General features: G+C 36.2%; 1 protein-coding gene across 2 annotated transcripts in view; it reads left to right on the top strand.

The window, feature by feature from the left end:
• The window catches only part of LOC150098746 (structural maintenance of chromosomes flexible hinge domain-containing protein 1-like), a 733,568-nt gene that overhangs the window by 542,292 nt on the left and 171,851 nt on the right, over window positions 1–19,425 (top strand). For both annotated transcript variants that reach the window (XM_090405871.1, XM_090405872.1), the window contains exon 35: window positions 1,015–1,076. In XM_090405871.1, the coding sequence (XP_090261997.1) occupies window positions 1,015–1,076 (62 nt within the window). The remainder of the gene's footprint in view (window positions 1–1,014; window positions 1,077–19,425) is intronic.

Here is a 19,425-nt window from a genome sequence, read left to right as displayed (position 1 = left end):
TTGTTAATTCCGTAAACTAATTACCAGTTATGTATGACCAACATATAAGCCTTGCTACTAGAATTACGATTATCCATTATAGGCCTCCGTATTGTGAAAGATTTTTGAAATATTAAAAAACATACAGTCCTTGGTATTAGCAGTTATTCGTCTTAATTTTTAAATAACACCATAAAAGTGAAATAAATACAGTATTAGCTGCTGACATTTAATTTCAAGATAGCAGCTTCAGAGTACAAATAACTTGTCAGGGTATACAGATTCGATCTGTCAAGGCAATATTGGAAACATTTCATGTTGTAATGGACCAAAGAGCTAAACTCTCATTTTCATGCCCTCCAATATAGGATAAAATGTTTACAGCTTTTAGGTTGGAGTTGGTCTTGAAATGACTTCCATATTTTTGGTAAATTAATGCAGACATACTTGTTTGATTAGAAGATTGCTTCATTGTATTTTATTTTTGCATATTTATTTATTTTTTATTTTTTCATCTAGTCCTCTGTGATATGATGTCCATTGCATCATGTGATAGTCCTGACTTACCACAATGATGGTAGCGAATATATTTCTTGGGTTCTCAGAGGCAGATGTTAACATATGTTGTCTTTCAATAGGCATAGCATGCTTTATACACCCCATTGTGAAATCAAGAATGAAATTTGCCTTCACTGATGAGATGAAAATTATTAGTTTTGTGTGTGTGGTTTGAACTTGATGTAGATATATTATTATTTAGTACTTCAGCTATTTTTTAAGATATATCCAAGATATAGGGTATAGAAATATTTTTCTTTGGGCAGAGAGAATAGGAGAGTGTAGGATATTTAAACTATTTTATAGAGCTGATGGCCATTGGCTAAAAATGGGTGGTAGAAAGTATTTGAGATCTACATCAAGAACTAGCATTAGAGCAAATCATTATTTTCAGTCAAGTATAATTAAATATTCAAAATAACACTATTTCATTGTGCACAGATTATATTATTTATAACACAACATTTTTTCCCTTAGGCAACAAAACATATCAGTCCTTCACCGAATTCCAAGGATTCACCTGAAATGTTTGTTTTTAAGTAAGTATTCCTATTAAAATAATGCCAGTATTTTAGCTAATGATAAAATACAGTAGTCCTCCCCTATCTGCAGGAGATATGTTCCAAAAACCCCTGTGGATACCTGAAATCATGGATAGTACCAAACCCTATATATATATATATATATATATAGGGTTTGGTACATAGTTAACATACATAGTTTTATGAAAATATTGAATGACTAGAACCGAGATTTAATTAAAAAGGTTTTAATATAAACACACTACTAGTTTCGGCCTGTAACAGCCTTCTTCAGGTGACATTATAAAAGAAAAAACACTAAACATCGAGGGTTAAAAGACTATGAACAACATAGACAGTCTTTATACATAAATATGTATAAAGACTTTTCTTGATGTCAAACTGACTCGCTCTTCTGGTAAACTAAAAATATCAATATAGAAAACCCACACATACCAACAGATATCTGCACAGTCAGTCCCATCATTTCCCTCCTCATAAGCTTGGAATAATTTCCACCTTGGGACATAGAGCCCGTTCTCTTCTTGATGATCCAAATGAACTGCTTACAGAAATAAACCATCTGAAAACTTCTTTCAAAGTTAATGGATATTCCAAGAAAATCATTAACAAATTCCTTCTTAATCCTCCTAGTCATCACTCAGAAGAAACAAATAGATTCAAAAGCAATATATCTATTCCTTACATAAGTACTGTTTCACATAAATTAGCAAAAGTTCTAAAAAAAATACAATATCAGAACCTTGTTCACTCCGCTTCCAAAGATCCGTTCCTTAATTAGCCACCCAAAACCTTGTCATCATCAACTCAAATACCCTGGTGTATATAAAATATTATGTGACTGCGATATTCCTTATTTCGGGCAGACAAACAAATCTGTCGAAATGCGTATGGAAGAACACGTGAGAGACATTACTTACAAGAGACAGCGAGCAAGTGCATTATCAAGTCATATCCTTTTCTCGGCTAATCCTAATGATGATAACCAAAGTCACAAAGTCTGCTGGGAAAAATCTACAAACATCTTCCGTTGCAGTGACGAAATAGAGAGAAAAATTGTTGAATCGAGAGAAATCATCTTCAATCCTGTTCATCTAAATAACAACTTAAGCTACAACCTCCCAGATAGTCATTCAGCTGTAATCATGTACTGGTGTTCACGTGATGCAGCAAGCACGCACTCTCCCAACAATGCAACAAATGAAAGAACAGCTTCAAATACAACTACAACGTTTTCATGCTAATTATGTATAAAGACTGTCTATGTTGTTCATAGTCTTTTAACCCTCAATGTTTAGTGTTTTTTCTTTTATAATGTCACCTGAAGAAGGCTGTTACAGGCCGAAACTAGTAGTGTGTTTATATTAAAACCTTTTTAATTAAATCTCGGTTCTAGTCATTCAATTTTTTCATAAAACTATATATATATATATATATATATATATATATATATACAACGTGGTACAACGTGGATACACTGTACAAAGGGGTGATTCACATCTCGGGCAGGACAGCACAAGATTTCATCACATTACTCTGAACAGCACACAATTCAAAACATATAAATTTTCCATTTAATATTTTCGGACTGGGGTTGATTACAGATGAGGGGTGGAGTGCAGTATTAAAATTAATGCAAGTATTGTCATTTATTTGAATATAAATATGTATATACTTTGAGGGGTGGGGATTATATCTAAAATGTCACAAAACGACGGATGGAAAACACAAAAGTATATTGTATAACACACAGAGTGACATTTCCATGCCACCTTAAATCATCAAATGTTTTCAAACTAGCTGAGCATCTGAAGAATGGCAGAAGGTGTTGAAGATAACTGATGATTATGTGCATTTATTTACCTTAGGAAAAGTACTAACAGTATTAATAAAATAATATTAATAAAAATTAATGGAAAAGGATAAAAATCCATATTCCAACTAAGAAAAGCATACTACCATTTACATTACTGTACTAAGATTTCTTTAACTGCTAACAGCACACTATCATACAACAGACAACAATTATATCGTATACTTGTCTGAGCCAGGAGCACCTTATGGTAGTCACAGGAGGCAATGTTGCTTTTGCTTTTCATAGTTTACAAAGCAGTAGTCAAAGTTTTCTTCTCAGACTCTTTCCTTACAAAAAAGACATACTGTCCAGTAAACAGACATATACAGAATCCACTGACCTCATATTGTAGTAGTAGGAGTTTGCTTCTAAGACTTTTTCCTTAGAGAAAAAAAATCATACTGTCCAGAAAACACACACACACACCATTGTATAGCATTATATACTTCCGAAAGGAGGTGTGCTTTGTATTGTGGGATACTAAGGCAATTGATATGAAATCATTAGCCTCTATATACAAGCAGCCCTTGTATACAAGTAGCCCTCCGTGCGGTTAGCCTAGTGGCTGTGTGCTTCACAACCATATGACTGGGGAAGGAGTGTCCCAGGTTCGATTCTCGTCGAATACGTGAGGAATTTGAGGATCTTCCTCAGCCATAGCCAAGTTAGCTGGTCTTGGGCGTGGGCAGTAAGGTTTTTTCTGCCAGTTTATCTGGCATTATTCATCCCATCAAACAGGCCCTGTGAACACACACGGATGTACAGCCATAAATATTTAATCCCCCATGAGGGGGCTCAACTTGCCTCAATAGGGACAGGGGGGAAAAAGGGAGGAAACTCCATAGGAATATATACAAGTAGCCCAGTCATGAAATTATTTCGTGGACAAACTTTGTTTGCTTACACTTGGATAAAGGATTAAACCAAGAAATATGATTTCTAGGTATCTTTAATTTATGGTATAACCAATTGAAAAAACTTTCAAAATGAACATTTAATTGAAAGCCAACTGTGGTATGCCCAGTTCTTTTATACAGTCTTGGCATGCTTCTTTCAAAATCAAGGCTTAGATAATAACTTATGGAGGGGGGGGGAGTAATAATGTTTCCATGACAATACAAATTGCTTCAGTGATATGTTCAGTACTGGATGAGAAGGCTGCAAACAATAATCCAACGATAAACCAAGGAGTGATTTATATAGAGGGTCAAAAAGATCGTCCCATTTGGCATTCATTTAATGCTGGACAACACGTTAGATAAGCACAGCTTTACTGGAAAGTTATTCAACACTAGAATATGGTCTTAATGGCAAGAGGAACAACTTTTACTTTGTTTATCTACATGGAAGGACTATTAACTCAGATCACGTTCTCAATCTAGACATTTAGATATTTGAACAGTTTGATCACTTCAGCTAGTAAATTGAGTAATATTCTAAACATTTTGTCTATTGACTGCATCAAAAACATAGTCAGTAAGGGCTGTTTTTTCCCCTCAATAATTAATTTTAAGCTAAAAATTTAATCTTTGCAAGATTTGGAATAATCCATTTTGTCCTGGTATTTGTTGAGAATTTGGTATGCATATTGGATGTATATCAAGTAAGAATTTTAAAAGTAAGAAGTAGGTACATTTCAGCTTTGAGTTTCTCTTTTAACAAATTCACAAAGCAACATTTTTTGTGCTGTACTAGTACACATAGCCTGCCATGTATGTGTTAGTATTCTTACCTATATGGTGTAACCTCTGTTCAGTAGCTTTATTCTCCTGTAGTTGCAGTAATTTCTATTTACTTTTTTTTTTTCTTTTTAATTTTATAAATTGGTGGAACTAGGCGTTTTTTTTTTAATTTTATGAGTGACAAGCTTTTCTGGTATTCCAAACCTTATTATAGAATTTCAGGCACCTTTTCAACTCCTCCCCCATACCGCCCTTTTTTTTTATTGTAAAGCGTTTTCTTAGTTCTGTCTTGCATTGTTTCATGTTAAATCATTTTTTAATATATATTTTTACTTTTCATTCCAGGATTCTAAAATACTCCTTTTTCCAAGGCTATTTTCACATTTATTTTATTTCTTTATTCATTATATTTTATAAGTTTTTAGTTCTTTCATAAAATCATTCTAATTTCCATTTAGTAATTCTGGAATTTAACTATCCAGAAACTGCCTGTTTTTGCTTGTTTTCTTTTCTGTACTAGAAAGCAAACAAAATTGGTGGTATATTGACATACTGACCTCTTTTCTGTTCCATTTATTCTTTATTCCTATACTTTTTCTGTTGCATTTATCAGGATTTGCTTTGGATTTTTCCATTCCTCTTCTATGTCATTTTGATTGTTCTATGGTTTCATTTTTGATATAGCAGAAAATCTTATTAAAACTAGGATCTTGTAATGAAGCAGTTTTGTAGCTTTGTTGATAGGTGTTTCCATTGTATTTGTCATTTTAAACCATCTGATGGATTTATGCCATCAAAAATTTAATTCAGCATCCATTTTATGTCATCTAGCAGTTTGTATATTTTCTTTTCCAAGAAAAGTATCCTGAGTAAATGGTGAACCTGAATAATTCAAAAATATCAGAGGAGAAGGCTGGTTTAATAATGTCAAGGACCTCGGTCAGAGATAAGCAGTGTCGTTAAGCTGACCTTGGTGTCTGAATGTTTTAGGATAAGATTTTTTATTATGGTTTTGAAGTGAATAGAATTATTAATAAAGAGGGTAGGAAACTGAATTTGTTAATTGGTTGGCTAGTTTGTAGGTGGGACTGTCTATGCTGTAACTATTGGATGGGGTAGGGGATTAAGTTTGTGAATTTTGGAGACCCCGTATATCCGTTGTGGTTGGGCATGTAAGGATTTAGCTTTTTGGTAATTTCTTTGAGCCAAGATGCAACTCTTTTTTAACACTTTGTGTATTTTTTTTTTTCTTTTGAGATTTAGTATGATCCCAATCTATAACCTGGTATGTAGAGGAGTCTTAAAGAAGATTGTCCATTTTTTTTTTTTTTTTACAGTCCATTTAATCCATGACAACATCTGCATTACCCTTGTCAGCTTTGGTTATAATAATTTTTTGTTATACAAGCTTTTTTAGGTGGAATGTTGCTTTTCGGAGGTCTGGCCATGTCTAAACGAATACTGTTAGCCATGTAGGAGATAAATAATGGATATCACTTTTGATGCTGGTCATAATTTCTAAAACAGGTACTTGCCTGGGAGTAATGGCAGACTTGTAACCTCAACTGAGTATGTTGATGGCATCTTCACTGTCAGAGAGCTTCATATTTTTTCAAGTGACAGTTCTCGACTTTTTTCAAATTCTTTAGCTGCTGCAGTTTTGGAGATAGTGTAGAGGATAAAGCATCATTCTAGATTTTGTATTTCAGATAATTCTTCTGGTATTGCAGTGATGCCATCGTTGATTTTCTTAACTCATCACAAGTTTACCAATCTCTTCAAGGATTAACACTAAGCTCACCTGCATGTAGATATGTTTGACTGAATGACTTCTGCTTCAGTCTCAGACATGAATTGCAATAGCATCACTGCATTTTTTAAGAATCTCAAGCCTGTTGAGTTGTCAGAGTACTTTAATTGCACTTGGTTTAGCTATGCCCTTTATGTGAAGAATTATTATGAAGCAAGACCTACTTAAAGAACGTTCCATTTTATCCTGTTTGTTTATTTATTTATTTTTCAGTCTTCTTGTTATATAAGTAATCATGAATGATATATCTCATACCATTAATTAGAAGCACCTTTTTAGTCTTTATAGTAGACTTACATATTGTTATTCATAATGATATTATTTAAGGAAATTACAACATATATAATTAGTATTTCAAACACTTTGACAAAGTTAAATTGCCATCATCAGGGAACAAAGAACAAATTGCTGTGTGACAGGCACTACATAGGGTAAGTATGACTGAAGCAGATCAATAAAAGCAGGTCTGAAGTCCTAAATAATGTACCCCCCCATCCTCTCCCAAGTGGGCTAGAATGGGTGTTCCTGGTTGTTGGGGGTTGAAGTTAAGGAAGGTGTCAAGAAGCCTCAGAGATGAACACATCAGAGTTTTAAGGCTACTAACACTTTATTACCACATATATTTGGTTTAATCCTGAAGTATCTTCAGGACTGAGGCAACTCGTGGTAAAGGTGGACCAAGCTCTCAACACTCCTACTCTTAGTATCTCCATAATGCTGTTATATCTTTTTTATTTGTAATCTATCTTTATGTCTAAATGAATCCTACCGGCTGCGCCATTGTTATATCTCTTGAGTGTGGCTCACCGCCATTGTTATGTATTGCCGTGTGCGCCATTTAAATGTTGTTACTCTTTTCCCAAAATATTTTACTTCCCTCATTCTTTTAACCTCCCTACTTTAACTACTTGACTTACAAAATTTCCTTGACTCTAACATCTGTATCACTTCTTACGTGGTCATTCTATAAAGAAAGCAAATTCTATATCTCTGGCCGATTCCTAAATTTACTCACGTGCATACCCTAACTGTTAAAGGTTATTCCTTGCTTGTAAGAAACGAGTCCTCTAATTTCTGTCTGGGGCCGTCTCCTCTTCAGATATTGACAAATTAATTTTTTAATGCTGCACCAGCCAATATCTTAGAATAGAAAGGACTCTTATTCAGGGAGACTTTTCCAGACCTTAGTTGCACATAGGAGAATAAATTTAGAGCTTATACTCATAAATCAAATGCTCTACTAAGGCTAAGTAAATTCTGGTTTGCAGTCGTAACCTCTATAACAACATGTTATACCTTTCTTTCAATTCCTCCCCCTCCCGCTATGGTTCGAATTAATGAGTGGTAGTTTTGGTTCATATCACAGGCAAAACTCAGGTATAAAAGAAAAAGCATATTTATTGCAATCTAAAGACATAATATACACTTAGATCAGTCTTACTTTAAATTAGTTCGATGACATAATAAATCAAACTATATCAAACTTATTTATATTCAAATGCATGAACAATAAACCTTTCTTTCAAGTTAGAGAATTAACACACATAATGTACACTTCTAATCAATATTCTACCCACTATGTTAGTCTTGCATATTAAACTAGTCACAACCAAACTGTTTCAAACTGATTGATACCCTAATGCATGAACACCAAACCCTTCTTTCAAGTTAGAGAATTAACACACATAATATACACATTTATTTTCCTAATCAATATTCTACCTACTGTGTTAACTACCATATTAAACTAGACACAATCATCTATAATCATTCCTAACAATTTGTCTTATGGACATTAGCCACTGCTAAATAATCACTTAAAGTCCTTAAATACTGTCCATACTCGATTAATACACTACAAGCACACATAACATACACATTATACTCTTCTGATCAATATTCTACCTACTGTGTCAGTTAAATATGTTAGTCTTGCATGTTAAACTAGTCGCAATCATCTATAATCATTCCTAACAATTTGTCTTATGGACATTAGCCACTGCTAAATAATCACTTAAAGTCCTTGAATACTGTCCACACTCGATTAATACACTACAAGCACACATAATATACACATTATACTCTTCTAATCAATATTCTACCTACTGTGTCAGTCTTGCATGTTAAACTAGTCACAATCATCTATAATCATTCCTAACAATTTGTCTTATGGACATTAGCCACTGCTAAATAATCACTTAAAGTCCTTGAATACTGTCCATACTCGATTAATACACTACAAGCATCTTTCCCTTTTACCGAATGAGTAATTATACAACAAAATATCTACTTTACCATTTCTTGGGGCAGGGTCTCCCTTTCCGTCTGAACTCTCCTTTGTTTGAATGAAGTTTGAAAATTACCCTTCTAATCCTCCATAAAAGTGCGTCCACGTGATGGGTCACTATGGTCATCAGTTTCCCTCGTCTATTCTCAGTCTGTTTCGGGCCTTCCTCCACTCCAGCTGCCGGTTATAATGTACGTCCGCGATAGTATTCCATCGGCACTTTCAGCAAAGGCCGTATCTGCCGACATCTCACTCCTTAGCACCGGCAGAATTTCAGACATTGAAGGGAAAGGCGCACCCTCCGATATCGAACTGCCACCAGGAACCACTGGTCCACGAGAGAAGTCAAATCATCATCCAGGGAAACAGGCGAAAAAAGCCCTGAGAAGGGGGTGCAAACCCTTTTTATTCTTCCTTCCCCCCACAATAGCGTCCTCTTACTCTTTTTTCTGCGATCTTTTCCCGCCCGCTACTTTCATCGACAACTTCGGAACATCGCGAGATCATAGCAGCATCTTCTGGGAACCAAATGTGCGTCACTTTCTGAGATTTAAAATTGCCTCAGGTCCGTCCGTGACCTTTGGACTATTGCTTACATCTAATTTATGCATTCATATAATACTACTTTATACACGAAGTTCTTTACATGGTCTTACAATTCTGCTAAAATAAAGTAATTCTATTTCCATTTACAGTTAGTACTTTAATTCTTCTGCTTGAGTACAAGTTTTTCTCTCAGCTGATTTTTCTGACTTGTTAAATCCTGAATGACTTAATTCTTTAATAAAGTTCTTCATTCAGGATGTAACAATGCAAGGCACATCTCCTTGCGGACATGTATAATGCTATGCATTAAGGGAAGGGCCACTGACCATACCTTTATTGAGATCTTGTCAGTGGGAGCCAAGCCCAGACGTGGTGATAAGTGGAAGCAATGGAGAAGTCATATTTACCTATACGAGTTGCCAAAAGGTGTCCCACCTTATTATTGAATTACTCTGGATTTAGAGAAAGATGTTGGAAGTTTTTTCCCACTTGGTTAGACTATAATGAATTTAGTTTAATCCTTTATCCAAGTGTAAGCAAACAAAGTTTGCACCTGAAGTATCTTCAGGACTGAGGCAACTCGTGGTAAAGGTGGACTAAGCTCTCATCACTCCTACTCTTAGTATCTCCCATAATGCAAGGCACATCTCCTTGCGGACATGTATAATACTATGCATTAAGGGAAAGGCCACTACCCATACTGGTTTCGACCTTTATTGAGGTCTCATCAGTGGGAGCCAGACCCCAGAGGTGGTGATACCAAGGTGGAAGCAATGAAGAAGTCGTATTTACCTATATGAGTTGCCAAAAGGTGTCTCACCTTATTATTAAATTACCCTGGATTTAGAGAAAGATGTTGGAAGGTTTCACCACCTCTGGGTCTGGCTGCCACTGACGAGACCTCAATACAGGTTGAAACCGGTATGGGTAGTGGCCCTTCCCTTAATGCATGGCATTATACATGTCTGCAAGGAGATGTGCCTTGCATTATGGGAGATACTAAGAGAAGTGATGAGAGCTTGGTCCAACTTTACCACAAGTTGCCTCAGTCCTGTAGATACTTCAGGTGCAAACTTTGTTTGCTTACACTTGGATAAAGGATTAAACTAAATTTATTATAGTCTAACCAAGTGGAAAAAAAATTCCATCAAAATTATGTATTTGGTTTAATCCTTTATCGAAGTGTAACCAAACAAAATTTGCACCTAAAGTATTTTCAGGACTGGGGCAACTTGTGGTAAAGGTGGAATAAGTTCTGATCACTTGCCTGAGTATCTCCCATAATGCAAAGCACATCTCCTTCTATCACCACCCAGACTGGTTTTGGCCTTTATTGAGGAGGTCTCATCAGTGGGAGCCAGACCCAGAGGTGGTGATACTAAGGTGGAAGTCATATAAGCATATACCAGCTGCCAAAAGGTGTCAACACTTTATTATTAAAACTCTCTGGATTAGAGATAGTTGATGGAAGTTTTTTCACTTGGCTATGCTACCGATTATATATTTGGTTTAACTTTTATCCAAGTATCCAAATCCTTTATCCGCTTCTTAATGCATAGCATGATATGCTTTGCATTATGGGAGATACTAAGGCAAGTGATCAGAACTTATTCTACCTTTACCACAAGTTGCCCCAGTTCTGAAAATACTTCAGGTGCAAACTTTGTTTGCTTACACTTGGATAAAGGATTAAACTAAATTTATTATAGTCTAACCAAGTGGAAAAAAAATTCCATCAAAATTATGTATTTGGTTTAATCCTTTATCGAAGTGTAACCAAACAAAATTTGCACCTAAAGTATTTTCAGGACTGGGGCAACTTGTGGTAAAGGTGGAATAAGTTCTGATCACTTGCCTGAGTATCTCCCATAATGCAAAGCACATCTCCTTCTATCACCACCCAGACTGGTTTTGGCCTTTATTGAGGAGGTCTCATCAGTGGGAGCCAGACCCAGAGGTGGTGATACTAAGGTGGAAGTCATATAAGCATATACCAGCTGCCAAAAGGTGTCAACACTTTATTATTAAAACTCTCTGGATTAGAGATAGTTGATGGAAGTTTTTTCACTTGGCTATGCTACCGATTATATATTTGGTTTAACTTTTATCCAAGTATCCAAATCCTTTATCCGCTTCTTAATGCATAGCATGATATGCTTTGCATTATGGGAGATACTAAGGCAAGTGATCAGAACTTATTCTACCTTTACCACAAGTTGCCCCAGTTCTGAAAATACTTCAGGTGCAAACTTTGTTTGCTTACACTTTGATAAAGGATTAAACCAAATATATAATTGGTAGCATAGCCAAGTGAAAAAAACTTCAATCATTTATTACCACATCATAATAACTAGCACACCAGAATGCAGTTCACTCTGGAGCAAGGTGGGAAACAGTAATCACCTCTTCTTAGATGCATTGATAGCATTCTCAGTTTACAGAAAATCCACACACACACAAACAGGTAGATACATTCACCAACAGTCACACCATCATGCTCCCAGCAGTATAGGATTATTAACGTAGGAAATGTTTTCACTTGGTTAGAAAGGAAATTATACTTTCCAAGAAATTAGAGTATTTTCATAATAAGGTGCTACACCTTTTAGCCATTTGTATATGAGAAATATGACTTCTTCATTAGTTCAACCTTGATAACTTCCTAGATCTGGGTAGTGAACCATCCCTTAATGCACAGCATTATGCACTTCGGAAAGAAAATGTCCTTTAGCATTATGTGATATTATGGTAATTTATGTGAAGTCATCAGCCTCAATATATAAGTAGCCAATCAAGATACTACGGACACAAACTTTGTTTGCTTACACTTGGATAAAGAAACTAGGGCATAATTGATTAGCTCTAGTAATAATGTCCTCACAACCGAACTTGGACACATTTACAACTTGGTCAATGGGTACAATCCAGCTAAATCCAAAAATATTAAATCCTGCAAACCACACTTCACCCCCACCCCCTTACAGAACAGTGACTACACCAAATCTCTCACTAGCCCAAATGAGTAATAAGGCTTTTATTGGCAGTACATGTTAGTTTATTTTAACAGTATTGATTATAATACAGAATGATAAGAAAATAATTAATATTAATTAACTTATTAGCTGATAACTTTTTGCATCACACTTTCTTAGCTAATGGCTATAATTCCCATAGGATAGAAAGATGCTAAATGCTCAGAAGAAATCCCCACCACTGCCTATCACACAAGACTACAGCAAAACTGTTACCATCCCTTAGATTATCATTATTATTATATGGGCACTCTATTGAGTCTGAAGAATCATTGCAGGAGACACAATCATCATACCTCTCCTTTAACATGTTCATTGCCAAACACTCGCACGATGCGAGTTCTCACCAAACGGCCGATCACGCATTATTGCGTGGATGTTGTTAACTAAATAAAAAAAAAGTTGGCCACCACACGAAATTCCAATTTTCAGCTTGGCAATGAACGATATTGCGCGATCACGCGATGCGAGTTCTCACCAAACATCTGATCGCGCGTTATCGCGTGGCCGTCGCTACCTAAATAAAAAAATTTTAAAAAAAATTTGGCCACCACACGAAATTCCAATTTTCAGCTTGGCAATGAAAGTGTTAATCCATTAACAGACCAATCACTCACAACTGAGTCTGGCAACCCATTCCACTCATTCACCTCTCCAAGCAAAAAATCTAGTCCTCACATTACTACTAACTACACCTTTATTCAACTTCCTGGGATGACCCCCTTGTTCTGGCCCCTCTAGCCAAGTATTGAAACATTTCCACTGCATCTATCCTATAAAATCCTGTAACCAACTTAAATGTTGCTACCATATCATCTCTTTTTCTCCTATCAACCAACTTCCTCAATCCACACGCTCTCAATCTATTTTCATGGAGCACATTCCACAGGCCACTCACCTCTGAATCCTCTCCACCGCTTCTACATCCTCAAGAAACCCAGTGGACCAGACTTGAGCACAGTAATCCAGTTGTGAGCATATCAAGGCCTTGTAAAGAGGAATTACAACTTCTTTATCTCTACTTGTTAATGTGTTCTTCACTAGCCAAGTAATCTTATGGGCTGATTTAGCAACCTTGACAATATGTCCTCTAAACTTAATCTGTCTACCCCCTCCCCCAAATCTCTAGCTTCATCTATTTCCTGGAGCACAGTGCCACAAATATGATAAACGGCTTGTAATCCATTTTTCCCAAAATACATAACTTTACATTTCTCGACATTAAACTGACACCCATTAACTTTTGCCCATACTGACAGCCTGTTTAAATCGTCCTCCAAGCTCTCCACGTTGGCTTAATTAACTATTACTTGACCTAATTTCGCATCATCGGCAAACAACTGAATATTCCTTTCAGGTTATTTCCTATATCATTTATGTACAAATTAAAAGCAATAGTCCCAGCACTGAACCTTGTGGCATACCACTAATCATCTGTTTTCGCCTCAATTCTGTGATATATGCCCCTCCATTATATATCACTTTTTGATATCTGTCCAGCAGCCACCCTCTTATCCACTTTACTAGTGTCATATCCATATTCAGGCAATGACAATCAAGGAAAAGAAGGAGTAGCCATAGTATTCAACACAAAATACGAGGCTAATCTTCTTGAATGGCAGTCAGTCTCAAGTAGAGTAATGTGGGCAAATATGAGAATGGGGAACTGGACAATGAGACTTATTTGTGCCTATGGTCCCACAGAAGGTTCTACTAAGGTAGAAGTGGAGGAATTTTTTGAGGCTTTAGAAAAAGCAACTGACACAATGAAAAAGGAAAAGTTGGTCCTTGTTGGGGATCTAAATAGTAGAGTAGGAAATGATTGTGAGACATACAAAAATATTTTGGGAAAATTTGGAGAAAAGAGCAAAGCTAATAATAATGGCAAATATCTGTTGGATTTCTGCTCAGGACATGGACTGGTTATTACTAACACCATGTTCCAACATAAAAATGTGCACAAATTCACATGGAGAGAAGAGGCTAGGAATAAGAAAAGTCTCATTGACTATGTTATTGTTGATAGTGATGTTTTCTTGCTGGTGCAGGACACCAGAGTGTACAGAGGATTTGAAATTGGAAGTGATCACTATTTAGTCTTGAGCAGGATAAAATTGAATTTCATATTGAAAAGAATAACATGTAAGAAAGTTTTAAAGCGAATAAAAGTTGAGCAGCTCTCAGATGTGAACTGTAGACTAAAATACATAAATATTATTGAAAAGAAAATGAAAGAGTTTGAGAACAGGAATCAAACCTTGGAGATTCAGTGGCAAACTCTGAAGGAAACATTGATTGATTCTGCCAGAGAGGCATGTGGTGAGGTTGTGTGCAAGGATAAAAAAATCAGAACTCCCTGGTGGACACAGGAAGTTAAAGAGGCAGGGAAGGAAAAGAAGAAAGCATATCAAAAGTTCCTGGCAAATAAGTCAGCTTTTACTCTTACAGAATACAGAGACAAATGTAAGAAAGCTAAACAGTGTGTAAAACTAGCTAAACAAAAGTCATGGGAGGACTTTGGCAAGAATATAGAAAATAAATATCAAGAAGGTGGCAAAATATTCTGGAGGTTGTTGAAGAAGCTTAGGAATGGAGGAAAGAGTGCTGTAAAAGGAATTAGAGATGATAAAGGTGAAATGAAAACAGGAGAAAAAGATATCCTTGAAGTATGGAGTAATTACTTTGAAAAACTGCTAAATGAAACAAGCAGTGATGACAGCACAGTGATAAAAAACACTGACCAGGCATGCAGTCAGGAATACATATCCATACTTGAAGTAGAAAAAGCCATCAAAGGCTTGAAATGTGGAAAGGCAGCAGGAGTAGATGATATTCGACCAGAAATGCTGAAGTATGGTGGTATAAGAGTCTTACAGTGGCTGCACTGCATAGTTCAGAAAGCCTGGACAGAGGGACGAATTCCCGATGATTGGAGTAGAGCTCTCATAGTACCCATATATAAAAAGGGAAATAAAACTGAATGTGAGAATTACAGAGGTATTTCCCTACTGAGTGTTCCTGGCAAGATCTATGCAAGTATACTTGAGAAACGGTTGAGAAGAATTGTGGAAGAAAAGCTTGGTGAAGAACAAGCTGGATTCAGGCCAAATAGAGGCTGTCAGGATCAGATCTTCACTTTACGACAAATAGTCGAGAAAGTGGGAATATATCAAAGATCTGTATTTAAGTTTTGTCGATTTGGAAAAGGCATATGACAAGGTGCCAAGAGAGAAGCTATTCAATACGCTGCAGTTATATGGTGTCAATGGGGCATTATATCAAGCAATACTTAGTCTTTATTTGAGTTGTGAGTCAGCAGTTAGAATTGAAGGAAGTACCGGAAGATGGTTTAATGTTAAATCTGGTGTGAGACAAGGATGTACATTATCCCCTCTGTTATTCATTATCTATATGGATCACATTATGAAGGAATGTGGTATTAAACCTGATATCAAAATTGGAGATGTTAATGTCAGCTCTTTGCTTTATGCGGATGATGTTATACTTCTAAATAAATCCGCTACAAGTCTGCAAGATTCTCTGACTAAATTGAATAGCTGTTGTAATAGATATGGTATGAAGGTCAGCAATAAAAAGACAAAGACAATGAAAATAGGCAGAATCATTGAAAATGTCAACTGTGTTGTGAATGGAGAACCTGTGAAACAAGTGAAACATTTCAGCTACTTAGGCACGGTTTTTACTGAAGATGGTAAATTAAATATAGAAATAGACAACAGAATCAGCAAAGCTGGTATGGTAGGAAGTCAATTGAATAAATTCATACGAATAAGAGAGAAATTAGTCAGAACACTAAATTAGCTGCATATAAGACAGTGTTCAAATCAATTTTAACTTATGGATCTGAGAGCTGGGTCAGAAGTAAGACAACTGGTCAAAGACTAGAGACCGCAGATATGAGAGTCCTATGAAAGATTATAGGTATGAACAGATGGCATCAATGGCAATATCATATTAAAAACGAGGATATTAGGAAAGAATTTGACATTGTCAACATCCAGGAATGCATTAACAGAGCTAATCTCAGATGGTATGGTCACTTAAATAGAATGGGAGAGGAAAGATTAGCAAAACAAGTGTTCTCTGCCAGGTTGGCAGGAAAACGACCCAGAGGAAGACCAAGATATAGGTGGATTGATACGGTACAAAGTGCCTTAGAAGATAGAAATATAAGATCTGATAATGTTGGAGTCTTGACAAGTAACAGACTGATTTGGAGGAAAATTGTAGATAGGAAGTTAGTAATGATGTAATATTTTCATGTAGTACTGTCATATCCTGTACACCCCTTGAGGGTACATGGCAGGAATTTGATGATGATGATGATGATATCCATCTCTAGCTGTTCTATTTTCCATAACAGAGTTCCATTTGGTATTCTGTCAAATGCCTTTGCAAAATCCATCTTGTAGCCATTTCCTTTATCCAACTCAGCTGTTACTCTATGATTAAAAGTTAGTAAATTTTAAAGCATGCTCCTTCTCAAAGCCATGTTGACCTGCACACAGTATCATATTTTTATCTACTCATTTTGAATTCTCTTTTTTACCAATGTTTCTAGTACTCTTACTACCATGCCTGAGATATTGATTTGTCTATAATTTGCTACTGTAGTCTTAGAACCTCCCTTATGCAAAGGAATTATTTTACCCTCTTTCCACTCCCTTAGAACTCTACCAGAACTGAGAGTTAAATTAAACAGCTTAGTCAGAGACATTGACAGTTCCCTTGCACATTCTTGCAAAACCCTAGCTGAATATCCCATCTAATCCCACAGCTGTATTTACATTGAGATTTTGCAATATCCTAAGAACCTGCAATTCATCCACCTCTGTTCCCACATTAGTAACTATCGCATGTGTTAAAGCGGTAACCTCACTAGGATGATATATGCTTGTGAAGTGGTCACTCAATAACTCAACTATTTTATCCACTTTCGTCTCCTCATGACCATCATCACTCATTAAGGTTAATCTTCCATAGTCATTCTTCCTCTTACTTGCCACATAACAAAAGTGCTCTTTGGGATTCCCTTTGCCTGCTTGGCTAGATTCTTCTCATAATCTGATTTTGCCTTCCATGCCATGTTGGTCACCTTTCTTGACTGAGCCTGTTTATGAATTTGCTGGTCACCTTGTTCTTTATATACCCTCCACAGCACTTTCTTCTTCTGCAGCTCGTGCATAATGATGTTACTCATCCATCTAACTCCTACCTGACTAACCCTCCTTACTCTTAGGTATAAAATTTAATACTGCTTCCTCTAGATGGCCCTTAACTACATCCCATACACTACTAACATCCTTACCCTGCAGTGTTTTATGCTATGGTACAGATTTAAACTTCTTCCTAAGCATGTCACAATCACCTGCCTTGTAGTTCCACAAATACCCTTCTTGATAGAATATTCCTCATTTTTTACAATCTCCCAAGTCAAGACCACATGGTCACTACTTTCGCCAATTGGAGGCAATGTTGTCATCTTGGTTTTGGATAGCTCTTCTGATCCTATGACCAAATTCAATACTCTCCCACCCCTAGTCCCCTCCATCACATGCTGCCTTAAGTAATTATCTCTTAGCAGATGTATAAATTCTATTTCCTTCCTGCCATGTGATCTTTCTTTCTTTCACCATATATCTCTATAGTTGAAGTCTCCCATAATAATCATTCGACCTGTACTCATTGTACTAATTTGGCGATGCATATCTTCCTGCCTGTCTCCTATTCTTTTTGGCTGCAATTCATATGCTTTCATCATATTCAAGGCACATCTGAAAAGATATCTAGAGTGCTTAATAAATATCAACTACATACCATATTTAAACCATGCTTGAAATTGGCAACTCTTATTCATTCATCTAAGGAACAAACTCTCTTCTTTATTGCATCCAGGAGTTTTATCAAGTGCCCTGTTCTTGTGATCCGGCTTACTATGGATAGACAGGAAGAACTGTTGACATCTGCCTCCTTGGTGAACATAAAAAATACATTTGGCACTATCATTATGGCAAATCGGGCCTAGCAGACCCACCTTGGATATCCCTTCACACAACATCAAATGGAAGAAAACAAAAGTGCTAGGCCCGATTTGCCATAGGGCCTAGCACTTTTGTCATTATAAGTCAGAGAGAGAGAGAGAGATTGCTTTTGGAATTAACAACAACTTTAAAATACTCCAAACTTCAAGTATGGCTGTATAAATTTATAAAAAATCTGGGAGGCAGTCATTTTAAGATTTAATTAATACTTTTTTCTAATATAGGTGGTACCAATTAGGACTTCAGGTCCTTGCATTGTCTGTTACAATTTTTTTTTTTTTAACTAGTCCCATTGTTATACCAAATTGTTGTCGTTTCTTGAACTGTGACAAACTGTTTTTGTGCTCAGAAGATGCTAGGTATAATATCAGCAAAATATTAGTTAATAAGTTAATAAATATTAATTATTTTCTTATCATTCTGTATTGTAATCAATACTGTTAAAATAAACTAACATATCATTATCCCATATATTCAAAGCACATCTGAAAAACTAGCAAAACTCATGAAAATATACAACATTGTAACCACTTTCAGACCATATATATATAAAAAATTGACGTCCCATATCTGTTCCCCAAAAACTAGCCACAGTCCCTAGACTAGTCCAGTGTCTGCTAGGTGCCATGCAGCTGTGAACTGCCTTACTGTGAACAAACAGGTAGGACAACCAATATCAGAATCACCAAACACAATAACTACATCTGATCACTTACGGCTTACTGTCCATGCTTTGGACATCCATCACAGGATACAATGGAAAAAGGCTGCCTTGCTCCATGGGAATAAATTTAAATATGAAAGACTTTTCCTGGAATCTGCCTCAACCTTAAGGAACTACCCAAAACAATTTAGTTGTATGACACTGTCTCAAATCTGGGATGCACCTGTTCTTAGAACTTCAGCCTTACAGTTAAAACACCCATCCTAGCTTACTAGTGGGTGGCACACTAAGGACTTACTTTTGTTGTTGTGCTTCAGTCATACTTATGCATGCAGGCAATATCATTGTATTGACTGCATGCACATATCAGTTTGTTCTTTGTTCCCTGATAATGGCAATATGTCTTTG

Source organism: Typopeltis vanoorti, chromosome 15 (assembly GCF_054136105.1).
Source record: "Typopeltis vanoorti isolate ZY-2024b chromosome 15, IOZ_Tvanoo_1.0, whole genome shotgun sequence".
In the NCBI taxonomy this organism is placed as follows: Eukaryota; Metazoa; Arthropoda; class Arachnida; order Uropygi; family Thelyphonidae; genus Typopeltis; species Typopeltis vanoorti.
The sequence above is the reverse complement of the archived record's forward strand: the minus strand, read 5'-3'. Positions and strand labels throughout refer to the sequence as shown.